Source organism: Fusarium solani (genome assembly GCF_023522795.1).
Source record: "Fusarium solani strain SB1 chromosome Unknown bctg00000017, whole genome shotgun sequence".
NCBI lineage: Eukaryota > Fungi > Ascomycota > Sordariomycetes > Hypocreales > Nectriaceae > Fusarium > Fusarium solani.
In genome coordinates, this window is record NW_027072140.1 from 649095 (window position 1) to 674842 (window position 25748).

Below are 25748 nucleotides of genomic sequence, written 5' to 3' on the forward strand. Positions count from 1 at the left end.
AAGAGGGTTTGTGACGAGGCATCTGTTACGCGGCAGCTAGGCAGTGGCTGCAGGGTAGCAAGGCCAATTAGCCACTTGACCAAAAGGTCACCTATGACCTCGATCTATCGAGGTTATGACTGCCTAACGCGGTATATCACGGCTACCCTGTACCTCTAGGAATCACGTCCTTAGACGGCGCAACCGTAATAGCATCATCAGGATCATCGGGGGAGAAGGTACCTCTGTTACCCGTAACCCTAACCCTAACCCTAAAGCAAAACGCTAAATTTTCGTTTGATCGGGGAAGGTAAGAGCCTAGCGGGTGTTTAAGAGGGCTGGACCAAGGAGAGAGAAGGACTACTTAGCTGTTACCCTAACCTTAACCCTGAGTCTAACCCTACCCCTACGTCTAACCCTAACCCTAACCCAATGTCGGGTTAGGGTTACGTTTAAGTGAAGGGTTAAGAGCGGAAAGGGGTGAAGAGGGAAGCGGGTGTTTGTAAGGGCTCGTGGAGGGTAGTAAAGACCATCATATATTTGCCGACTCAAACTAGACCCCAAACCTACGATAAAACTATTAATGATAGAATTAAAGCATACAATAGGGTCTTTAAACTTATATTATTCATGTATTGATAAGTTCATATTCGTCATTGTGGTTATATTCGTCTTGCAAGTTGTTGACCTCGTCGTCAACTCAAATGCTGCAGCCAATCAGATTTTAGTGGTCAAACTCAACCGCTTTTGGTTTTTGCGGTCACCGTATTTGGGTTAGTGCATGGCAGTAGACGCCATGCCTCATTTGGCATCCGTATTTGCTTTTTAAAACCTTCCTCTAAGCAGCACCGGATCAATTGCACATCCGTTGAAACGCATATTATATAATATGAGTTTAATTAACGTACATGATAAGCAAGTGCCGCAGACAAGCGAGTGCCGCAAAAATCCCTCAATCTCTTCTCTTTTCATTTAATCAATTATTTCTCAACCACCAAATATGTCACAGTCAAATAATGAGGCAAGGATTCTTCTTGCTCTTCAAGCCCTTCAAAATGACCCAAAGCTAAGCATCCGACGCGCCGCAACGATCTATACGGTGCCTGAATGGATGATACGTCGTCGACAAAATGGCATGCTTTCTCGACGCGATATTATCCCTAAGTCACGGAAGTTATCTGATCTAGAGGAACAGATTATTAGCCAGTTCATTATCGATCTAGATTCGCGAGGGTTTCCTCCCCGGCTTCGCGGTGTTGAGGAAATGGCTAATCGATTGCTTGCTGATCGCGATGCACCACCTGTTGGCAAGCGATGGGCTTCAAACTTCGTTAAGCGGCACCCAGAGCTCACAACGCGTTTTCATCGTAAATACGACTATCAGAGAGCCAAATGCGAGGATCCCGATACTATTCGGAAGTGGTTCTCGCTCGTAGAGAATACAATCGCGAAATACGGTATCCAACTCGCTGACATCTGGAACTTTGATGAGACCGGCTTTATGATGGGCCTGATTGCAAGCGGCATGGTCGTTACAGGCGCAGAAAGGCGTGGAAGGCGGAAATCAGTCCAGCCTGGAAACCGGGAATGGGCTACAGTCATCCAGGCTATCAATGCAGAAGGGAGGGCGATCCAGCCGTTCATCGTGGTTGCGGGTCAGTATCACCTCTCTAGTTGGTACCAAGAAAGCAACCTCCCGGGCGATTGGGCTATTGCAACGACCCAAAATGGCTGGACCGATAACGAGACCGCCCTCGAGTGGATCAAGCACTTCAATCAACACACAAAGGCCCGATCAGAAGGTGGCTATCGGCTTCTGATCCTTGATGGGCACGAAAGCCACCACTCGGCCGACTTTGAGGCATATTGCGATGAGAACAATATCATCACGCTTTGTATGCCACCTCATTCATCCCATCTGCTCCAGCCTCTTGACGTCGGGTGCTTTGGACCGCTCAAAATAGCATACGGCAAGCAGATAGAGCATCTGATCAGATGCTCTATAACCCACGTTTCGAAGACCGACTTCTTCCCGGCTTTTTATGCCGCCTTCCAATCCGCTATGACGAAAAGCAATATCAAAGGGGGTTTTAGAGGGGCCGGACTTGTTCCTTTAGACCCCGAAAGTGTCATATCAAAGCTTGATGTGCAGCTACAGACTCCAACGCCTGATCAGGAGGAAGCTAGCCTGCCTGACCCTTGGGTCTCAAAAACCCCAAAGACCGTCCTTGAGGCTAGTTCTCAATCTGAATACCTTGAAAGGCGAATCAGAAGGCATCAAAGTAGCTCTCCGGCATCTATTCTTGAGGCACTTAAGTCATTTTCTAAGGGAACGAAGGCAATCATGCATGAGATGGCCTTATTGAAGGCTGAGAACCAAATCCTTCGACAGTCAAATGAGGCCCTTAGCAAGCGGCGTAGGTCAAAAAGAAGCTGGCTGCAAAATAGAGGGAAGATGACTATAGATGAGGGAAGGGAAGCAATTGATCAGATGGATGTTGATATGCAGGTAGTAGCCGAATCATCGGGGAGTCATGGTCAAGGGGGGTTGGCGCGATCGAAGGAAAGGCATTGTTCAATGTGCGGCAAGACTGATCATAACGCAAGAACATGTCAGGACGCTCTTGAGGCGTTTAGGAAATAATATAGCACTTAGTTTTAATTAATTAAATGGTTTATTATATTTTAATCTTAATTCTTATCTTAAGCGTCGAGAAAAGTGCGGCACTCACTTGTCTGCGGCACTCGCTTATCATGTACGTTAAGGGGTTGCGATGAAGTTCATGTATGAAGTGTTGAAATGGGACCGAATTCCAACCTCTAGATGATCTCAGCAATACACTGCATGCGCCCGTACTGGGAATTACCGATTTATTGGATGATAGTCCTATGGAATCTCCTTCCCTTAATTATTTCATAGCCACAACATGGATAACGCCAGAGATAACACTATCCCATCAAAGCGGAAGCGTGGTAGGCCTCGAAGGTATTCCACATCTGAAGCCAAGGCTGCGGCGGATGTAAAGCGGAGACGGGCGAGACGGCAGAACGCGGCCCCCGTGCAACGCGATACGGTACACGCCGACTCTCACAGCCTAGTTTTCCCTCTGCTTCCTCTACCGTCAAGAGGAGGCGCCGGATGGGTGAACGTATTCAGCGACTCCTATAACTCGGCCAATCCCACCGATACACCGGAGCCAGACAAGACGGACATCTCTCAGTTCCTACCCCCAGTTGATCCTCAACCATTACAAGACATAGAAGAGGATGTTATGACCGATGTTGGGACTCTCGCAGAGGCTATAGATGCGGTATCTAGCCCGAGACACGAGAGCCCGGGCGTGGGCCAGGCCGTTACTTTCGATACGACCTCGGAGATCTCACCACAAATGGAGAACAGCGAGCCGGATCCAGTTGGGCACCTCGCACAAGAGCTGGCAGAACAACTTGTGAAATTCCAAGGATGCTGCAACGACTGCCATAGAGCAGCACAACGCAACCACATGGAAGATCCCAACGAACAGATCAGCCTCGCCATGTACCTGGAGTTCACACCCGAATTAGGTCCTGACGTCCTTAGCAAGGAAGCTATCGCACACCAGAAAGATGACCTAGCCGGAAAAATGAGCCCTGAATCCAGAAGACAGGCCTTTTGTGGTCTTGACTCTAGAGCCGAGATACCCCACATTTGCTTAGATGAAGATGAGAGGGTTTCGAACGATGCCGGGGTTACCTTCGATGTGGATAGTGTCGTGGCCTTCCCGAGCAACCTTGCTGTCGCTAAGCGAGGTATTCGCTGGTCTCCTACTCGGATGACCGTATCTGATCTTCAGTCTGATCTTCACCTCCGATCAATCCCAGTCACATATCTCGATGCGAATGGAAAGCTGCACCAAGTCCACCGGCCCGTACACCAAATTCCTCACTATACATTCGGCCGCGTTGTTGGGTTTGAAGACATATCCTTATATCTTCTGTTCCCCAACCTATATCGAGAAGAGCAGAAGTGTAGTAAGCTCAGGGATGAAGACTTCCGGCTGTGGATGGATGGCATTCTCCTCCCTGCGATATACCAATGCTACAGCACGGCCCACGTCCAGCACTATCCATCGAGCTATGACCACAGTCGTTATAACTCTACCGCTCGTGGAGTAGAGACACTCTCTCGACGTGTGCATGCGGTGGCACGGGAACAGCAATTGGTGTACTTTCTACCACCGGAGGCGCTGGCAGATGTGTGGGCCAATATCCTCGCCACAGTCCAAGAACCAGGATTCCAGCAGTTCCAGGACGTTACTATTCTTCTTCAAGCAAAGAACTTAAAAGTTCTCACAAAGGATGTCACCTGGGAGAAAATGGTATCGCGATTTCAAAAGTATTGGGCCAGCGCTATTGATGAGAGTCACACCATAACAGACGTCTACTTTGATGTTGGGAAAGAAACTTGCCCTCAGCAGGCATCTCAAGTTGTACCCTGGAGCCAACTGGCCGCTGGAGCCATTGAGGATCTAACGGAGAAACGAGCGGAAACGCTGCTGTATCGGCGATGTTGCCTGGAATCTTATGGCCTCCAGGTCAGCAGTGGGTCCGCTGGCGACCAAGAGACCCAAAAGCAGGTCTTTTATCCGTTCAGTATGCTTCGAGACACTGGAAGCTTGACCATCGAGACCGGGAAGCGTTCTCCACGCCGCGCTGCTGGCCTTCTCTACTCTCAATTTTACCCCAGTGTCAAGGAAGTTTTTGCAGCAGGGAATGTATATCCATTCACAAACACAGCCATCGAGACGCTTGCCCTTGACAAGAAGTTGAGAAAGACATGGGAACTCGTTGGAGGTGGTCTCAGCCATCAACCAGAAGCGTTGATCAAGGCATACCTATACACAAAGCTTCGATGCCATTACGCCTTACTGGGATCCATGCAGAAATCCTTTGGCATCAGAGAGGAACATCGTGTTTCTGAGGCGTTATTCTACGCTGTTGACAGTCAGATGAGATCCCGAGAGCTCCATGACAGGCGCTTTGTCATACCTACCGATGACAGCTCCCCTTACTATAGCTTCACAACTGACACTCTACTTCGATGGGTGCGTTGGAACATCAACAAGTTTTGCTTGGGGTTCGAGATGGTATATAGCTTCCAAGACCCCCACTTTGTGACCTGGGAACACACAAGAATCATGCTCATGTTTCTTCGCTGTCTCCAGTTTTCGTATACAGGCGGGTTGATACAGAAGGTCGGCGGCTGCTGGCGAGACGTACGACATCAACCCGATGCACGTCAGCCAAACGGACTCCGCCGCTACGAAGGTCTTGGATTCAGGCGCACTATGGAGATGTACGGCTATGCTTGGTTTCTCGACAAGATCGACTGGAATACGCTCACTTTCCGCCAACCCCATGCTGCCTACATGATGTTCAACAACCCATCCATGCAGACCGTTTACCGCGCTCGGTACCACCAAGTCCGAGATGTACGAATCGACTTTATCCGAGTGGACAAGGCTTACCAATGGATGCTCGAGTTCAGTGCCATTCCCACGTGCCTCGACCTCGTTGAGAGGTACCTTCGAGAACTATGCCTGTGTGCCTTCCGCAAGGACGTCTTCTTTCACGTCAAGTCGGCTCTAAAGCCGGAATGTATGGAGGCTGCATTGTCAGGAGTGATTCCCCTCTGCTATGACAGTGTCAATGATGCCATGCTCAAAGAGTACCAGCCACTTCAGCTTGCACGTGGAAACCGTTTGGCGGTAAAGGATATTCATGTCTTATTTGCTTGGCTCTGGAAATCGGCAGATGATCACTTTGAGCGGCAGGGGTGGAGCGAGAAGCCATATCGCATGCTGTTCCAACAGAGCTTCCATGCCGTCAAAACCGCACGAGGTAAGGCTGGCGCGCGGAAGTGGCAGCAGGAGCTGAAAAGGTCATTTATCGGAAGCCATTGGATTCTCCCGTACCCACATGGCCGGGGATTTATGCGCAAGGATAAAGAGGAAAAACAGTTCATGTGGTGGCCCAGCGCGCATCAGGGACTCATCAGATACTACGCCAAGTCCCGAAAGACTGGAACTCTTGCACATCCACTGCCAGCGTCCAACATCAAACGTCATCCACTTGATGGCTGGCAATTAGCAACTACTCTGTTCTGCAGGAGCTATATGCCCCACGTTATACAGCCCGAACAGGAGTTAATCCAAATGCCCGAGAATGAGCTCTATGCCCGACTAGTTGGTCTTCGGGAGCAAGTATCGACTGAGCTAACCCAAAGACCTTCTCTGGCATCTATACTGGAATTAGATAACTCCCCCGAGAGAAACTACTTTCCAAAGAAATGGTGCCAGAGAAGACAAATGGAAGTCGCCAAAACGTTTGAGGAATGTGACGAAGTTAACGAGTGCGTCTGGTTTTTGAGAAAGGGATTGGCGACATATGAAAGTCTGACAAGTCATCGACGGAACCGACGTAAGAGACGCCAGACTCGCACTGCAGTGCAACTAGACAGTGATTCAGAGTCTATCTCGGGAAGTGATGAAGCTGAGGTTACATCAGACGAAGAAAGCCTTATGGCCATGCGAAGCAAGCAAGCACTGGCTGTGCGTAAGATGGAAGCTCGAGTGCGTGAGCTGATTGGGGAGTTTCAACAAAGATATCCACAATGGCAGAAGTCATATAATCCCGTCATGAGAGAGCTTGAGTATCGCTTGGAAAGGGTTGAATAATATATAGTAGGATAGTTACTAGTAAATCTACTTGCCCTGTACTTCTGCTATCAAAATGGAACAGGACGGTGCTGAGTATCCAGACATCGACCATCGGGCCCGCAGCGATGTCGTCCGCCGCCATAAGGGTCTGCAGCTGCAAGGACCGGCATTGGAGCAGCTCGTCCAGCACGGCGTGTCGAACCCGACCCGGGCCGTCAAGGGTCTCGCTGTTCACCGGGGCTTCGCTTGCACCTGGCCGGGTTGCAGGCACCTCACGCCGAGCTGGAAGTGCCTACGGGTTCACCTCAACGACGAGCACAACATAAAGGGAGCCAAGGCGCAGGCGGACCTCTGGACCAGCGTCTATCTGCAGACCTTCTTTACAGGACCAAAGAGGGCGATTTACTACTTCTGCGTAAGCATCTCGACCAGCGGTAACGATGATGCTGTCTCGGCAGCAGGAGATCCTCTGACGCCGGTGGGCAGGGGAGAAGAGCGACGATGGCCGACAGGCAGCAGACGCACCCGGAAGATCAGATGATGATCGCTGACATCACTCAAGGGTGGTCACTGCAGCAGGAGGAGCAGGAGAAGATGCAGAAGGCGTGTTGGGAATCGACGGCGAGACGGGGCAGCTCCGACCTGCCCATCTATTCACCTATGTACTTGCGGGTCTCGTTTTCACGGGGCGGGCGCTGCTGGGAGAGTGGGCCATACCCACCCGGGAGCGGGCCGGGATGACGGACCTCGCGCAACGGTTCGCCCAGGTTCGAGACGCCTGGCTTTGCAAGGCGACATACTCTCCCATGGGCTATACGCTCAGCTTGCTGTTATACGGAAGGAAGATCGCGCAGGAGACTGGTAGCCGGCTGATGGTGTCCTGGAGCAAGCACGGCGAGATGATGTACTTCATGGGCAAGCCGATCCTGATGGAGAAGATTCGTCACATGGTGGCTAGGATGACGAAAGACGCCGAGGACCTGCTGTGGGGTCAGTTGATGTTCAAGGAGGGCGACGACGAGCGCTTCATCATTCCTCTGGCCGGCATTGAGGATGATCTCACCCAGACAAGACGAGGCCGGTCCTTCATCCATACCAACGACCTCGCAGGCAAGGAGGTCGAGATGCTTGAGGACCTCGTTATGGGCTCACGGAAGGCAGAGTTCCTGGACCGAGCGGGCGAGTGGAAATGGGCGGGTATTAGGAAGTACCTGAAGCTGGTGAAAAAGTTCGAGGAGTTTCTGCTGCTCCTCTCCCATGTCACCGGCGGCCAGCCCAGCCGAGGGGAAGAGATCACGGGCCTACGCCTAGTCAACGGCATCAATAGGGACCGCAACGTCTTTGTCATTGACGGCGATGTTGTGCTCGTCACCCAGTACCATAAATCTCTGGCCCACTTCGACTCGCCGAAGGTGATCCCCCGCTTCCTGCCGGAGAGGATCGGGCAGCTGCTCGTGATGTATATGGTCTACATCCGACCGCTGACGGATCGCTGGGAGGCGGATAGATGGGGGCTATATGGTAAAGATGGCACCGCCGAGCGACTTTATCTGGCACAACGAGACGGGGCCGTGGGAGAGCAGTCACATGTCCGGGGCTATGGGGAAGTGGACCTCCCACTACATCGGCCGCAGGATCACGCTCCAAGATTGGCGCCACATCGCTATCGCCATCAGCAAGAAACACGCCCGTGACCGGGGGCCGCGCGGGCAGACTTTGATGACGGCGACAACGATGACGAGTCGGAGCAGTACGAGGCGCCGGACGATCTGGCTGCCTGTCACACCGGCCAGACAGCCGCCAACTACGGCGTCACGATCGATGTGCTGAAGCGTTTGACGGCCGAGTCTCTGGAGATATTCGGGCAAGTGAGTCGTCGTTGGCACAAGTTCCTCGGCTGCGACGCGCAGCAGCTATCGGCCTTGGAGCCGCCGCTGCCAGCTTCGTCCTCGAAGCGGAAGGGTACGGTCGAGCCTGGCGGAGAGGAGAAGTGCCACCCTCCCCGAAAGCGGGCCAAGATCGCCTCGCTCGAAAAGCTGAGGGCAGGCACGACAGCAGTGGAGGACAAGGAGAAGGATGACATGATCCTGCGGGCACTCCGAGCTGTCTCTTGCGTGATAACGCTGCCCAGTTCCGGTCGCCCCAGCAAGAAGACGCCGTTAGGCTAGCCGCGGCGAAGCAAAGCCCGCTGGTTGCCGTGCTGCCAACGGGTGGCGGGAAGAGCTTGGTCTTTATGATCCCGGCTATGCTGGCAGGTGCAGGCGTAACTATCGTGGTGGCTCCGTTCGCCGAGTTGAAGAGGCAGCTAGTCACACGCTGCGTCGACGCCGGTCTAGACTGCAAGTCCTGGCCCGAGGCGCGTGAATCTTGGCCCAGGGTTACGCTGGTCTCGGCCGAGGCGGCTGTCACCGATGACTTCCTGCAGTGGGCCGCTGATCTGAGTGTCAGGGGAAGGCTGGACCGAGTGGTCATTGACGAGTGCCATCTGTCATTCACAGCCGCCGAAACCTACCGTGCGAAGCTCCGGTGCCTCGTTCTCTTGCGGAGCTTAGGGTGTCCCTTTGTATTCCTCACCGGGACCCTGCCGCCGCTCCGTCAACGCGACTTCGAAGACGCCATGCAGCTCCAGGCTCCACTCTACATACGGGCTTCGAGCCATCGGCTGAACGTGCGGTACTCCGTCCTTCGCGTCCGTAACGGACGGGGCGTCATGGAGGTGAAGAAGCTGGTGGATGCCCGGCTCCCGCGTCTGTCACCGGGGGAGAAGGGGGTCATATATACTGCACCAGCCACGCGAAATGTAGGGCGCTTGCCCGGCAGCTTGGCTGCCATTACTCTCACGCTCAGCGCGATGATAGTCATGCGCAGTTTATTGCCCGGCGCGAGCAGGGCTTCCAGGCATGGGTCAACGGCGAAACCCCCTACATCGTGGCTACCGCGGCTCTAGGCACGGGCATTGATGTTGCAGGCATCGTCCATGTCATCCATCTTGAGGCCCCATTCAGCATCATCGACTACGCTCAGGAGGCGGGGCGGGGCGGGCGAGCCGGGGAGCCTGTCACCGCAGAGATAGTCGTCGAGGAGAAGGACTGGCCGGTTGAGGACCACTTCCGCGACAGCTGCCTAGACTTGAGCACGCGTGAGGTGCACAGGCTGATCCGGACACAAGGTTGCCGCCGCCGCCTCCTGGGCCAATGCTTGGACGATGACCTACGGGACTGCAAAGATCTCGATGCCGTCCGATGCGATAACTGCCGTCGCGATGAGCTATTGTGGAAGAGTGAGCTACCCTCGCAGGGTATCGTAGCATCACATGCCCGTGGGAGGCGCGATGCCCTCGCTCTAGAAAGATTCGAGGCCGCCCTAGGGGAGATAGAGGAGCTTGGTAAGATGGGCTGCCGCATTTGCTGGATGTTCGACGGCGTCAAGGAAGCTGGGCACCAGTGGGGTACCTGTGGTACTACGACAGAGAAGGATCTATCCTTCTCTAGCTGCATGGACTTTCAGGGTCTGGTCAACTACAAGAAGGATCCGCAGGCACGTTTCTTGAGCTGCTTCTACTGTCATGTATCGCAGGAGCTCTGTCGGGACGGTTATGAGACCAAAGGAGCATCATGTCGGTGGAAGCATGCCGTGATCCCTATGGCGTTGGCCGCCGTGACGGAGGCAGATATATGGTCGCAAGTCCGGGATGCTGCTGGTCGCGATTTTAAGGGTAGGGATGACTATGCGGACTGGCTGGGCCGTAAGCACAGCAAGCTGGTATGCGGGCGAGAGATGACCAATGCTATGGCCGTCTTCGATCTGGTGCTCAAGTGGAGACAAACCCAAGGACTTACTTAACCACTGCGTTCCCCGCATAATATGTTCTCGCCTGAGCATATGTAAGGTTTTATGCTGGCATGGTATAATACGTTCGACCGGCTATATACGATTGATATATAATATTATAATAGTAATAGAAAAAGAAAAAGAAAAAGGTGCGAGAGAGAGAGAGGGCAGCGGATGAATAAGAAGAGGGCGTTGTTGGCCTATGGGAGCCGGCTCCTATAGCGGGCATGTTACCCACGCAACAGTCAACCAAGGGTACCTAACTATAGATACGAATAAGACTTAATGATAATTGCTGGCTTTAACTATATGATCAGAAGGCTCATAGGAGATAGCATAAATAGGATAAGAGGAAGTAAACATAAAAGAAGTAGAAGAAAGAAGAAAAAGAGAAGGATATAGTGGTCTAGGGTAGGCAAAAGCAACAGTATGATAATGGGCAAAGAAGAAGCTCATTGAGGCTGGCTAGACGCTTCCGAGACTCGAAGCCGGGTCTATCCCTTAGTCAGAGGGATCGCTCTGGCCACTAAGCTAAAGCGCCTTTGGCTCTCAAAGTTACCAAGCTCAAGATCGCGCTAGAAGATGAGGCTATCCAGAAGACCACAACGGGGCGACCAAGTGAGACATAAAAGGCAGGGAACCAGAAGCCCACCTAGAGAGGGCAAAGATAAAGTAGATAAGGTGTAAGAATATATCTATATTAGTAAAATATAAATATAAATAAGAAGAAAAAGATAAAAACAAAAAAAAGATTTAAGTAATAGAATATAGGATAAGTATAATATATTCTATTATAAAAAAAAAACTTAATTAATTAATAATAATAATAGTAATAATTAAAAAGCTTTAAATATAGTTAACTTAGCTAAATAAAGAAAAGGTAAGCTTAACTCTAGGGTTCTTAATAAGAGTTAGGCTCTAGAGATAACTAGCTAAGTAGTTAATATTTTTTTTTCTTTTTTTTAGTAATAGCTATTACTTTTAGCCAGACTATTCCTCTACCTACTACTAGCCCTAGATCAACTAGATTAAGGCGAGAGAGGCATAAGGGAAGTAGAGTTTACTTATAACCCTAACCCTAACCCTAAGCTAAAAGGTAAATTTTTGGATTAATCTGGACAGTTAAGAGGGTAGCTGGCAGTGGTGAGTATAAGTATCAGGGTTGGTGGGGAGGCGGGGAGTAAGGGCAGGGCATAAGCGTGAGTATGAACCAAAGAGTAAGTTAGAGCCTAACCCTAACCCTGAGTCTAACCCTAAGTCTAACCCTAAGTCTAACCCTAACCCTAACCCGTAACCCTAACCCTAACCCTGGGTTTTCGTTTGACCCGGAAAGTTGAGAGGTAAGCGGGAGGTTGTGAAGGTTGCTGGAGAGCAAGGCTTGTCGGTTTGTAGGGGTAAAGAAGAAGGGGGGAACAAGGACGGGGGCAGTTAGGGAGCAGTAGCCTCTGGGGTTAGGAGTTGGAAAAGGGTAAAGCCAACCGCTAGTGTCCGGGAGGGAAGAGTTAGAAAAGTGAAGCTAACCACTGGCGTCCGGGGAGAAGAGTTGGAAAGTAAAGCTAACCACTGGTGTCCGGGGGAGAAGAGTTGGAAAGTAAAGCTAACCGCTGCTGTCCAGGAGAGGAGAGTTGGGAAAGTGAAGGTAACCGCTGCTGTCCTAACGATATCCCTCGCGTCGTTTGGCAACCGACGAACTCATTTAGGTGGGAAATAAAAGGGCGCTAGCATGACATGGGGCAGCCGACGAACTGCAACAGGGGTAACCGACGAACTCCGGTTCACCCATTTCCAGTGGCCCTATGGGGCCAGAAACTTGAAAGTAGATGAAAAGCAGGCCTAAGATGCCCATAATGCAGCTTTTTATCTACTAAAATCTAGTCTTTACTATTATTTCTGCTGATTTATCATAGTCTCTGGTTTATGCTGTTCTTTGGCTGACAGGGGAGGCCTACACCAGCTGTCCAATGAGAGACTACAGCAACTGCTGCAAAAACGCCACGGCGGTCGCACTTAGAGGAGCCTTCATCAACAGAGCAAAAGCAACTTCACCTAAGAGAAGAGCAAAAGGGGCCTAGAGTCAAGTCAGAGGACTAAGAGTTTTTTCTAACTTCTCATTATAGATATCGCCATTTGAATAAGTTGTTGTATTATTAATATTATTATCATGGAGTACTTTGTTTACTTACAAGATCTACGACTTCTCTGCTGTCGATCATGCGAAGCCGCGGTGACACGAGGCAGGATTTGTGCTCATCTACGCAATAAGCCACATAAGCTTATCAAGAGGCAGATTGACAAGGTCAAGCAGTGGGCTAATACACTGGACCTCGTCGATGGCGAAGATGAGATCCTTGCTCTGCCATCTATCCCAGATGACAGTCCGCCGATCGAGGCACTCGGCAACCCGAAGAGCGGAGGGTTTCGATGTACGTTTACAGCAGACTGTCGGGCCATAGGTGCGGACAAGAGAAGAATCCGAGAACACCTTTCGAAAACACACGGGGTCGACCTGAGCGCGAAGCCCGGTCCACGACCTGCCGGTACCGCCGAGGAAATCGAAGGGTCTGCCTACTGGAGGAGTGGTGTGCTCTATCAGCAGCTATTCGCCAAGGGACCACGAAGCGAACTATTTGAGGTCGCTAGAGGACAAAGCCTAGCAACATTAGAAGCTGAGCGGAGCAAGGCGGAAACTGATATTCAGCAAGCCACCCAGGTATTTCAAGCGAAGGCGAAAGAGGTTCGCAAGAAGGAGATGGAGGCTATTGAAGAACAGGGCGACTTAGCCGCGCCAAATTCGTGGCTACGTCGACTAGGAGCAGCAACCCATCTGAAAGACTTTAGCGATAAGAAGCAGTTCCTGAGGGATCTTCTTTCGCTGAAGTATACCCTGAAGCCCGACGAGCCCGAGGCCGAGGATGACACCGAGCTCCAACACATTCACGCGGCCGTCAGACGTCTTATCCGGAAGGCAGCAGCTGCTACTAGGCCAAACGTCATCTCATGGAATGTTCTGTTCGAGGTCAACCGCAAAGAGCTACATAAGGAGCGCAGCACACCCTTTCACTTCCGATTTAAACGGCAGACTCGGAAGAAATACATCGCGGTGTGCCTGCAGTTTTTTGCCTACGTCGTCCGAGCCATGTCGTATGAAGACGCAGCCGATCGGCCACCTTTCAAGCTTACAGAGAGGCAATCCGCGGCCTTCGACACCATGATGGACCACGCAGCAGAGCTCGCAGATACGCCAAATGGGCCCGGAGACGTGTCGATACTATCGCGGATCAAGGAGTTGCATACTATGCTGGAGGAGGCTGCACTTGCCTTTTACGTCTCCGTCCTCGATCACTTCACTAAGTCCACCGAGTACGATAGTGTCCTCGTCAGCTTCCTGATGGTGTTAAGCATCCGGAACGATAATACCTGGGAGAGCTACACCAATTTCACACCAAAACTATCCGCCGTCATGGCTATCTCCCGGGTATTTCTTGTCAAGTACACTGTCGAGACGAGAGCCAGGTACATTCAGCGCAGGGTAGAGCAGGGCCAGACAAGGGAGGAGGCAGAAGAGAACAGCCCAGGTCACTTTGAGATCATGTCGGAGATGACACGCCGCTTTCTAGTCGGTGGCGCCGAGGGTTGGGATACCACGCCGACGCAGTTCATCATCCGGCTGCGCAACTATGGAATGGCGGCCGATGGCAACAAGGCAATGCCGGGATCAGTCAGCTGGGATGACGAAAACGCCGTCTATAAGGGCATTCGTATCAATGTCCTCGGCGTACAGTCCATGCTACACACTGCTCTCCGGCGAGCCGAAACGTTGCTGTATAAGCACCTGCTCTTCTGCGGAGAGTACGATGACCAGTCACCCGTCGAGCTTGGACTGCCCGAGATCCCATGGGGCGAGATCATCGACAACGCTGCCGATGCAACCATCGGCCACTCGTTCGTGAGCACACTCTTCCAGCTCCTCCCGGACAGCGACGGCTGGGCCTTCCGCAAGGTGTGGTCCAACGAAACACTGCGAAGGGCTTGGCTTGGTGAGCATGCGGACCTAGAGTTCAAGCTCCGTGAGAAGAAGGCATGGCAGTACGGGGAGTTCCTAGATGAGTTCTTAGAGGTCCTTCTCTTCCTCGTTCATCTCAGTGGTGGGCAGGCAGCACGGTCCTTGGAGCTGCTCACACTACGGCATCGGAACACTGCCAACGGCGGAATACGGAATATCTTCTTCGACCGCGGACTTATCATGCTTGTGGCCGGCTACCACAAAGGATTCTCGAAGACTGAACGACTTAAAGTCATCCACCGTTTCCTCCCACGTGAAATCAGCATCCTAGTCATCTACTACCTCTGGCTTGCATTGCCATACTGGGAAGATATGCAGGCGAATGTATGGGAAGCAACCGAGCTGCCTGCTAACCTCTGGGCCCCGGAGGAGGCCCTCGACGACTTGAGCTTCCATGGTGGCCCGGATGGCTATGGATCTGGGTCTGGAACGAGCGATGACGAGCACGAGGGTGGTGCTAGGGGAGAGCCCAAGGCCAGCGCACGTAGGCTGGGCCCTGGACCACATTGGACCTCTGCACGGATGACTCGCATAATGAAGAGGATGAGCCTTGTCGGCTGTCAGAAAGGGTTCACCATCAGCAGTTGGAGGCACCTCTCGATCGCCATGACGCGCCGCTATTTCCGCAACGGATCAACCGCTTATGCATCTCTCATCGAGGATGCAGACGAGGGTTACGGTAGCGACAGCGAAAGTGACACAGAAGAAGATAGTCTCTGGGATATGCAGGCTTGCCACGGATCCTTGACTGCGGGATTGGTATATGGAAGGCTCATCACAGAAGGCTGCTTCGAGACAAACGAACGGCGCGTCAACTTCCGGTTCATCAGTGAGGAGTGGCACCGCCTACTCGGCTTTCCGTCAGCCACCAGCGGATTCGGGGAGGTTCTACGACCGGGTCGCAAGCGAAAGAATCCATCACTGCACCACGAGGCCATGCGGGACCTTCAACTGAGGCGGTGGAAGACTCTGCGGCGAATCGACATCGATAGGGAGCTACGCCGCCTCTATGGGGAGGACACCCAATTCCGGGGCAAGCAGCGAGAGGCAGTCGACGCCATCATGATGAACAGGAGCCCTGTTGTGGTGGTTATGGGAACTGGCGCTGGGAAGAGCCTCTGCTTCATGCTCCCGGCGGCCAGTTGCCCCGGTGGGCTAACAGTGGTCATCGTCCCGCTTGTATCTCTTCAGGGAGATCTCATAGACCGATGCCGGAAACTGAACATCTCATGTGCAGAATGGAGGAGTGACCGGGCACCATGCGACGTATCAATCGTCTTCGTGACGCCGGAATCAGCCATGACGAAGCGGTTCTTGGACTTTATCGAGTCACGGCGTGCCGTGGCTAAGGTTGACCGGGTCGTCGTTGATGAGTGCCACACGATCCTGGAAGGGACCCCGTCATTCCGGCCCAAGCTACGAGAACTAGGTGCCCTCGCACTGGTAGGGTTGCAGATGGTCTACCTCACGGCAACACTCCCGCCAACGCTGGAATATGACTTCTTCAGCATCGTCAACGCCCGGGCCGAGGACGTCGTCATGATTCGGGCAAGAACGACACGCGGCAATGTAGTCTACAGCGTCATCTCAGTTCCCGCAACCACGGCCAGGGAGGCCACTGCCGCCATCGTCAACCAGGCAAAGGAGGTGATTGACCGAAAGCTAGAGGAGCACCCATGGCCAGCCAAGATCATCGTGTATTGCCAACGGGTCGATGCGACAGAGGACCTGGCGAAGGAGCTAGGGTGTGATGCCTACCATCGAGAGGTTGACACGCGAGATGGCAAGGCAGAGAGGCTGCGGTTATGGATGAGTGGCTCAAGGCGAGGACAATATGGCGAAGGGAGGGTGATCGTGGCGACAAACGCGCTCGGCCTCGGCATCGACGTGCCCGACATCCGAGCAGTGGTGCATATCGAGATGCCACGTACGATGGCGGATTACGCGCAGCAGAGCGGGCGTGCCGGTCGTGATGGGCAGCGAAGCGAGGCGATCGTCATCCGGCTCGACGCTCAGGGTGCTTCAAGAAGGCAGCGGCCCTTGGTGGCCGGCGAGGCAGCCTTGGAGGACTACACCAGCGGTGATGTGTGTCGACGTGTGGTGCTGGACTCTGTAATGGACGGGCGGAGGGACCGGGTCGCCTGTGAAGATGGAGAGGAGCTGTGCGATGTCTGCCAGGGCCGAGCTGGGGAAGGCGGCCTCGAGGATGGCCCCGGCATATTAGAAGATGAAGAGGAGGCTGATTTGCGGGAGCGGGAGTTGAACGTGCAAGGTGCCCGACATCGGGCCACAGGTCTTGCCGTCGATGAGCATCAAGGCTTCCAGGAGTATCGACGGAAGCTTATGGAGCAACGCCTTCGCGGCTGTATATTCTGTTCGCTGTTGCATGCCTCGGAGGATGATGATGGAGCACACTCAGCGCTAAGATGCCCGAATGCAAGGGCGATAGGAGGGGTGATGACGGAGGCATATCAGCTCGCAACGAAGATGGAGAAGTTCCTGCGGCGAGGGGGAGTGATGGAAGATTTTTCCTGCTGCCCAGGCTGCTTTGTGCCCCAGGAGGTGTGTGACGGCTGGGAAGACAACGGTGTGGAGGGGGGATGGAGGCGAGTTGTAAATGGGAGGTGTCAGTATGAAGGCGTGATGATCTCTATAGTTGCCTGGGTGTGGACGCAGCTACCTGGCGAGTCTATGGAGCTCTTTAGTAGTCTGGGGTTCTCTGATAGGGTTGAGTGGATAGAGAAGGAAAAGAGGGAGCAAATATGGAGATGGATGGGAAAAAGGGTGATATGGGCAGATAGGGAGATATCCCAGCTATGTATAGTATTCAGCGAGATAATAGGATAGGAATCAATAAAGCATTACTAAGGAGGAAAGGCATATTTTTTAAGGGGTATATATTTATAAAGTGCTAGTTATTCTCGCCAGGTAATATTAAAGTAGATAAGCGCCACTGAAATATATAATAAGAATATCACTTTGCTAAGCGAAAACTACCCGTATTTAGCAGGGTTAGTCATAGAATTATATACCTCTTTCAATGCCTCCATACTCGATGATAATAACAACCGTGAGCAGCAAATAAGCAGAGCAGATAATAAGACAAAGAGGCGCGACGCGCACTAGCCCCTTCGGTACTGCCAAGGGGGGCATTTACGGCTAGGCTTATAGTAAGTCATTGCGTATATGATATGACATGCCGGAAGGAAGGGGGAGGCTGCCGGTATTCTAGGCTGCCTTTATGATGTATCTTTAAGGCCTGGCAGTGCCTTACGCATGGCCCCGCCTCCCTCCTCGCGGCTTCACCTCGCACATGGTGACGATGGCCTTGCAGATGATGATGCTTGTGCTGCTGAGGTGATGGCCACCTGCGTCTCCCAATAACCTGAGGGCTTGAAGTTGAGTAGATATTTCTAATATGGGTAAAAGAGGGGAGACTATTAGAGAGCAATATATAATGTCATTAGGTGAATTATATAGTCTATGCATTGCCTAATGTCAAGGAGGAATACTATATGGTTATGAGTAAAACACGACTAGTATAAGAGGAAGCTTATAGATATATAGCACAAAGTGGTTATATATAAAAAACGATGGAATAGAAAGGCAATAAGTCACGAGGGATATTTAGTATGACGATAACTGAGTTGTATTTCGTTGTCAAGTAGTAGCTATGATAGCGGCTCCAGTCTCGTTGCTTCCAGTTTGCGGGGTGAAGAAGAAATGCGATGTTGAAAGGGCGAGCGGCAAGAGGAAAGCCGATGCTGATGTAGACGAGGGCGTAGAAGCCCGGGAAGCCGATGCCGAAGCGCAGAGTGAGGGTGGCATGGTCGAAGGTGGCGGCCATGGCGAGAGGGCCGATGGGTAGGAGGAAAGGCATTTTGACGGATGACTAGAGCAGTAGTTAGCGCCAGTTGCCGCATGATGAATGGAAAGAAATTACCTATTGAGGGAGTTTGTTCTCGGCTGGATGGACAGAGTCGATGAATCGCAGAGGCGTGCGCAAGGTATCGTCGGTTGACTGGAGGTAACGACGAAGGATGCGAGAAGAAGAAGGAAGAGGAAGAAGGAAAAGAGAGAGGAGAAGTTTTTACAGATGATATGATATGCCAGTAGAGAGGCATGCACACAAGAGGTTATGCGACGAAGAGGCATGCGGCCAAGGGATATACGACGGATAGGCATACGAGGGTGAGGCACAAGACTAAGAGGTGACGAGATGCATGCAAGTAAACTAGATGTCGAGCAAGCAATCTCATTCGGGCATCTGCGCATCTAGCTAGGCAAGTTTTATCCAGCATAATCATAGTGATTAGAGAGGAAAAAAGGTGCGAGAGAGAGAGAATAGCGGGGGGGGATAAATCCACAAGAAGCGGGCATCTGCCTGTGGGAGCCGGCTACGATAGTGGGCAGATTATTTACGCAGCGCTCAACGATATTAAATTAGATGTATAAATAAGAGTTTATAATAATAGCTAGCTTTAATTATATGAGAGATCGATTGAGCGTAAATTAAAAGAAAAGAAGTCGAAGAAAAGAAGAAAAAGAGAAGGAAGGGGCGGTATAGGGTAGGCAAAAGTGAGATGATTATAACGGGCAAAAAAAGGTCTTTGAGGCTGGCTAGACGCTTCGGAGAGTCGAAGCCGGGTCTGTCCCTTAGTCAGAGGGATCGCTCTGACCACTAAGCTGAAGCGCCTTTTCGCTCTCAAGGTTACCAAGGTCGAGATGGGGCTGGCACATGAGGGTATCACGAAGGCCACGGCAGGGTAACCAAGTCAACGCGGCATAGCAGGCAGCCATAACGGTAACGGCCAAGGGGAGAATAGGGTAGAGGGGGTATTATATAGAAAGAGGTTAATATTAGTAAAATACTAATAGATATTCAAAGAGAAGAAAGGATGAAAAAAATGAGGTAATAAGAATAATAGAAAAGAAAAAAATAAAGTAGAAAATAATCTTATTATTCTAACCCTAGGGTAGGGAAATATATATAAATATAGAACGCTAGGGTAAGGGAGAGATAAATAAGAGTAAGTATATAACCCTAACCCTAGGGTTAGAAAATCTTTTTTAAAGCTTTAAGCCTTAAGTAAGAAAAAAAAGATAAATATATAACCATAAGAGAGAGGTAAGTACTTATAAGAGCTTATAGAGGGTAGTTAAGGTAGTATTTACCTATTTACTTATAACCCTAACCCTAACCCTAGGTTTTCCTTTAACTAAGGGTTAAGGTTAGCGGGAGGTTATAAAGGGTTAGTAATAAGCAAGGGGTAAGAAGGCAAGGTTAAAAAGATAGGGAGTAGAAGTAAGGCTTCTTAGGTTTTTTAGCTAAGAGGGAAGGTTAAGTATTAAATTGCAGAAGGGAAGGGCTAGAGAAGAAGCTAGGTAGGGTAAGTAATTAGTTATTAGAGTCAAAGGGTAAGATAAAGAATAGGAGGAGGGTTAGAAAGAAATAGGGAGAGAGAGGGAGTAAAGGCAGTAAAGTTAACGTTGGCTTCGTTAAGAAGGTCTAACCTCTGGCACCGAGGAGGCGAAGCTAACCTCTCTGGTACGAAGGGGGTAAAGCTAACCTCTAAGGAGCGAGGAAGAAGAGTAAGGGTTAACCACTAACGCTAGAGTTAGCGGTAGAAGTAATAGAGGCTAGCCACTAGTGTTAGAGTTAGCGGTAGAAGTAGTAGAGGTTAACCACTGGTGTTAGAGTTGGCGGTAGTAAGAGTAGGGGCTAACCGCTGACGTTAGAGTTGGCGAAAGCAAGAGGCAGAAGTAGTGAGGGCTAACCGCTGACTAGCCACTATTGCTCGACGACCTTTCAGTGAAAGGTCAGACCCCGGTCAGGTTCGTAGGTACCTCGCAGAGCGTAATTTGCGTGGGAAATGACATGGCTTGATAGCGTGCGGTCGTTGAGTGAAGTGAAAGGTGATTCAAGTGAAAGGGCCATAAGCTGATTGGACCAAAACTGGTGCCAGGGTCGCAATGAACAAAAGCAAAAACCAATACGAAACGCCGAGCCACTACAACGACGACGAGGACGAGGATATGATATGCATATACTTGTAGAATAACGAATTCGAAGTATAATTCTAAAAAACGAAGGGTGAAAAGAGACATCCGTCAGAAGGAGAAGAGTGTATTCCTACCCTTGTGAGTTATCTAACTCAAAAGCCTCACCGTCAGCCTCGTGTTTGCTTACGTATAGAGCGAAGGAGGGTGAATAACTAGCCTTTGCGCTTCTGGAGGGTTTGTGAAAAAAAGGGGGTAAGGTCTCTAGATTGTAAAATGAAGAACTGGCGTTCCCTTCCCTCCTTCCTTACTCTTTGCATCCTCATCATCCTCATCATCCTCGTCAAATATTTATATACTATTTATGATCATCATATACATATATTCATGCCGCGTATTCACAGCATGGGGTTAGATATTCTCCGCTATGACCCTGATCACCGGGTTGTTGTCTGCCGGCTATGCCGGACGTGTCTAGTCCCCAAGGCGGCAAGCTGGAGGAGCCACCTGCGGGCCGAGCCGCACCGAATGAGGGGTGAGGAGCTAAGGACGACCATTGAGCTCTTATCGAGTTACGACCTGCGCCCAGTAGAGGAGCTCCGTCAGTGGAGGCCAGATAGGACGAGACCTTGCCGGCCGATCGAAGGCCTCGCTGTCTTTACCGGGTATTACTGCTGCACGCGCGATGGCTGCAACTACTGCACACGGAGGCTCGCCAAGATGCACCAGCACATGCCAGCACATGGTATGAAGGCCTCGCAGCACCGAGAGGCCGTCCCCTCTGGAGAGGCTGCATGCTCCAGACGTATTTCACGGCAAAGGGACGCATCGATTACTTCATCGTTGAAGAACCCTCGTTATCGTCATCGCCATCGGGGGAGGTATCGGCCCTTAGATTCCTTCTGCCGCCGTCACAGGAGGAGGGGAAGCTATTCAATGAGCTAAAAGCGGATCTGGCCCAGGCATCCCGCGACCTAGAGGAGCAGGCCGGGGTTGTGCAGGACGTCGGGGAGTCACGAGCGGACCGAGTCCCGTGGCTCGTCCATACCGGGTTCCCTGCCCACATGCGGGGGCTCCGGGATGCCGAGATCCAGTCGTCGTACTCGCTGCCGCCGAAGAAGCTCCCAGGCGGGGACTGTGGCGGCGAAGGGGAGGACAACTCGGACCTCATCCGCATCCTTGTCGCGGCCGAGACCGTCCTCAGGGACGCCTACAAGCTCTGCAGCGATAAGTCACTCGAGCGGAAGATGACGCAGCAGCGGGCCAAGAGGTTGAATGAGTTCCGTGATGCCGGCGGCTCGAGCAGCGGCAAGCCCGGCGGGTTCCGCAGTTTTAAGAACGAATCCTCGCTGACCTCGTACTTCCGAAGGATGAAGCAGCTTCTCGTCTACTATTATCGGGTCGTATTCTGCGAGGACGGTCACTTCACGAGGGAGAATGAGGACCAAGTGTTGCCGCGGGACGTCATCGAACCAACACCTCAGCAGCAGCGAGCCATGGAAGGCATCATCGAGGCCCTGCGGGAACAAGACGAGATGGCGAAGGAAAAATCAGCCGATGAGGAAGATGACGAGGAGCGCGACGCTGAGCTGAAGCATGCCATTCGCAACTTCTACGTATCCCTGATCTGCCAGACAGTCGGGAGCAGGCCGTTCCGGTCCGCGGTACTAAGCTTCTGCGCCATGCTCAGCCGGAAGAAGGCCTTTACACGGCGAGAGGCGAATGATGACGAGCAGCGCAAACGGTGCGTCTGGAACGAACCAGGCAACTTCAACAGCAACTTATCCGCACTCACGTGGACTGCTCAGCTCATCCTGTTCGACTTCGTGTGCTTCCACAAGCAGGACGACGAGGACGGGATACCCGAACTGCTGGAGAAGATGTGCAAAAAGTACTTCCAGCAGATGGCAGAGACACCCTTCGGTCATATCCTGCAGTGGCGGCTCTACCTTTTCGCAGCATCTCGAACGGCTTTCGCCAAGAACCAGGCACGCTGGTCTCTCGACGGCCAGACGATCGACTACATGGGAACCAAGCTACACATGGAACAGGTGTCGCAGCTGGTCGTATCAGAGTTTCGCCAGGCGCATTCGCTTCTGTATGATGAGCTGTTGTTCGGTGCGAATGATATTGCACCAATCGAAGCGTGGAGACTACAGGACGACCTGGACCTCGACGACTACGGCGGCTCGTGGCTGACGGACGAGAGGAATGCCGAGATCCTAAAGGGAACGCAGGACGCCCTGCTCCGGCAGATCGAGCATAGGGCTGAGCTGCGAGGGGTCTATGTGCGGACCGATCAGGCCGGCGGGTTGAGCCTATGTCCGAAGGCAATGGCCTGCTACGAGGCGCACGTGCAAGAGTTCCTGAAGCGGATGGTGACGCTCATCTATGTTCCGCCGGCTCCTCCGTTGCGGGCGCCGGAGCTGCTTTCCGTCACCTACACCAACACAGGTCGTCGTCGATGCATATTAATCTGGGAGAAGATGGTCATGGTGTACGTGCGGTATCACAAGAGCCAGGAACAGGTTGGTGCCGAGACGGAGAACATCCGCTTCTTGCCCCGCGCGATTGGAGATCTGCTCTTGACATATCTGGCTCTGGTGCCGCCGCTGCGCCAGGTCTTCCTTCGTCAGAGAAAGCCCGGCGCTCTGCTGTCGCCGTACCTGTGGTCGAGCCTGGACGGCGAGGTCTGGAGGGACACCACGATCTCTTCTTGCCTTCGCAGGGCCTGCGCACGCGCCGAGGTACCGCAGTTCCAGGTGGCGTGGTGGCGCCAGGCTGCTGCTTCTATCACCAAGGAGAAGTTCAGCGCCAAGGAGCGGGCCAACTTTGACCTAGAGGAGATCGCGGCAGCTGAGGAAGTCGAGGATGAGGCGGCCCTCGCGGACCTGGCCGGAATGAGCAACCACAGCTACCGCACGTTCAACCATGCCTATGCTGGCAGCACGACGCTGACGATGAGCACGCTGCTCCATCGCGCCTACCGTGCATCGCAGAGCTGGCGCTCCCTGTTCCGGGTCGATCAACTTCTCCAGGGGAAGCGGCCGCATACGGTATCAGGGACGCAGGCGCAGGGGTTGCTCAATGCTTGCAAGAAGGCGCGGTTTCGCACAAGGCCGGCCCAGAAGGAGGACGGCCTGCTGAAGGTGGCTCGCAGGCTATACAACGACCCGGGGCTGCAATTACGTCGCCCAGGTCAGCGAGATGGCATGCTGGCGACATTGGGCCCGCGACCAGCCGAGCAGGTCATCGTTGTCCTTGCGACCGGATCAGGCAAGACACTAATAGTGATGGTTGGTGCTGCGCTCGAAGGCGCTGCGACGACCATCTTGATATTACCTACGGTGGCCCTCCGCGGTAACATGCTCGTTCGCCTCGGCAAGGTGGCGTTGAAACACTACGTGTGGTCGCCAGGGTCGTCCAAGTCGGCGCCGCTGGTCATCATGTCGGCCGAGGCCGCCTGCACAGAAAGCTTCCTGGAGTATGCCAACCGACTTGCGGACCGACAGCGGCTGGACCGGATCGTGATTGACGAGTGCCACCTGACCATCACGGCGAACGACTATCGGCGGTGCATGTCGCAGCTGGGCTGGTACGTGCGGCGGGTTCAGACGCAGACAGTCTGGCTGACGGCGACGCTCCCGCCAGACTACCAAGAGCTCTTTATAGAGCATAATAAGCTCGTTCGGCCGCATATAGTCAGGGAGTCGACGAATCGGCCGAACATCCGGTACATCGTACGGCGTGAGCGAGGCTTGGGCACCTTGTGCCAGAGGGCGGCTCGTCTTGTCCAAACCTGCTGGACCCGGAAGGACCTCTTCGAGAGCGAACGGGATAAGATCATCTTATACTGTCAGACGAAAGAGCTCGTGGCGGAGCTCGCCGACCTGCTGGGGTGCCCGTCATACACGGCTGACTCTGGTACGGAGGAGGAGAGGAGGGCGGTCATCGAGCAGTGGCTCAGTGCTACGGACCCGCCTGCTGTTGTAGCCACATCTGCGCTGGGCCCCGGCTTCGACCATCCGCACGTCCGGTGGGTCATCCACGTCGGCGCCCCAAATCTAATGACAGAATTCTCGCAGGAGTCAGGCAGAGCCGGTCGGGATGGCAAAGTAGCAGAATCCATCGTCTTACTTAGCGCGGCCTGGCAACCGCAGCTAGACCGGCAGCTGGGGGCAGACCAGGAGGCCATGCAGCTATACCTCACGCAGCAGCAGTGTTCGCGCGGCATCATGAGCCAATTCCTCGATGTGCGGTCGGACTGGAGGTGGTGCATGGAAGGCGATGAGCTTTGCGGCGTCTGTCCCAACCACCACATCGAACGCCGGCCGACCGATCTTGAGTTCCATCTACCGCAGCCCCAGGCGGAAGAAGTAGCGAGCGGGGGTGAGGGTGAGGGTGAACAGTGCTCCATGGCCAGCGAGATGGTTTTTACTGGGCCCAGTGAGGTTCTTCGCCAGGCCCGAGTTTGCAATGAGGTGCTGAGCCGATACGAGAGGGATCTTGAGACAATGATGGGCTGCTGTCTATATTGTCGGGTGGAGGGGAAGCCGTTTGAGCATGCAGCGGCAGCGTGCGCGCGACGCCATGATTGGATACGAGCGAAGCAGAAGGCACTTCGGGACTGCAAAAGCCGGGGTAAGGAGTGGATGGATCTATATGCCGTCTGTTGGATGTGCTATCAGCCACAGGAGATCTGTCGGGCGGCGGACCCGGACTATGACGGAGATGGTTCATGTCGATTCCCAGACATGGTCATACCTCTGTGTTTTGGGGCTTATAGCCGGCCACGCCGTACCGATTGGTTCCTGAAGCATTTTAACCAGACATTCAGGACGTGTCAAGAGTATATGTTGTGGCTTAGTAAAAGTGCCTCGCTGGGAGACAGTAGATGTACGCAGGCGAACTGCGTAGCAGCGCTTTTGTTGGCCGAGCTTGGGTGAAACCCGCCGCTAATAATAGATAAATAGTAGTTAGTTATAGAGCCTCTAGTTAAAATTTAAGAAAAAATAAAGAAAGGGATAGAAAAGATAAAAACGTAATATATAGGGGTAAGTTAAGGTCTAGGGTAGGACTAACCTATATTAATATAATTAAGGGGGAAAAATAAGGCTCTATATGGTAAAGAATAAAACCTATAAAGGCTATACTAGGAATTAAATCTTGATTATCTG

General features: G+C 52.6%; 5 protein-coding genes across 5 annotated transcripts; 4 read left to right on the forward strand and 1 right to left on the reverse strand.

The window, feature by feature from the left end:
* Positions 1-979: 979 nt before the first annotated feature.
* On the forward strand, positions 980-8845 carry MRS44_018894 (uncharacterized protein; the record flags this gene model as incomplete). Its single annotated transcript, XM_065615397.1, has 5 exons — positions 980-2400; positions 2900-6590; positions 6760-7092; positions 7445-8198; positions 8391-8845. 5 exons carry the CDS (start codon positions 980-982, stop codon positions 8843-8845), a joined length of 6654 nt encoding a protein of 2217 aa, XP_065471469.1.
* A 77-nt stretch (positions 8846-8922) lies between these two features.
* Positions 8923-10520, forward strand: MRS44_018895 (uncharacterized protein; the record flags this gene model as incomplete). Its single annotated transcript, XM_065615398.1, has 2 exons — positions 8923-9393; positions 9525-10520. The coding sequence occupies 2 exons, from the start codon at positions 8923-8925 to the stop codon at positions 10518-10520; spliced, it is 1467 nt and encodes a 488-aa protein (XP_065471470.1).
* Positions 10521-12669: 2149 nt separating this feature from the next.
* On the forward strand, positions 12670-17276 carry MRS44_018896 (uncharacterized protein; the record flags this gene model as incomplete). The annotated part of the gene is made up of 2 exons (XM_065615399.1): positions 12670-16898; positions 17228-17276. 2 exons carry the CDS (start codon positions 12670-12672, stop codon positions 17274-17276), a joined length of 4278 nt encoding a protein of 1425 aa, XP_065471471.1.
* A 565-nt stretch (positions 17277-17841) lies between these two features.
* MRS44_018897 (uncharacterized protein) lies at positions 17842-18451 on the reverse strand (the record flags this gene model as incomplete). Its single annotated transcript, XM_065615400.1, has 2 exons — positions 17842-17963; positions 18190-18451. The coding sequence occupies 2 exons, from the start codon at positions 18449-18451 to the stop codon at positions 17842-17844; spliced, it is 384 nt and encodes a 127-aa protein (XP_065471472.1).
* Positions 18452-20976: 2525 nt separating this feature from the next.
* MRS44_018898 (uncharacterized protein) lies at positions 20977-25297 on the forward strand (the record flags this gene model as incomplete). Its single annotated transcript, XM_065615401.1, has 3 exons — positions 20977-21376; positions 21421-25212; positions 25260-25297. 3 exons carry the CDS (start codon positions 20977-20979, stop codon positions 25295-25297), a joined length of 4230 nt encoding a protein of 1409 aa, XP_065471473.1.
* Between the last annotated feature and the right edge of the window lie 451 nt (positions 25298-25748).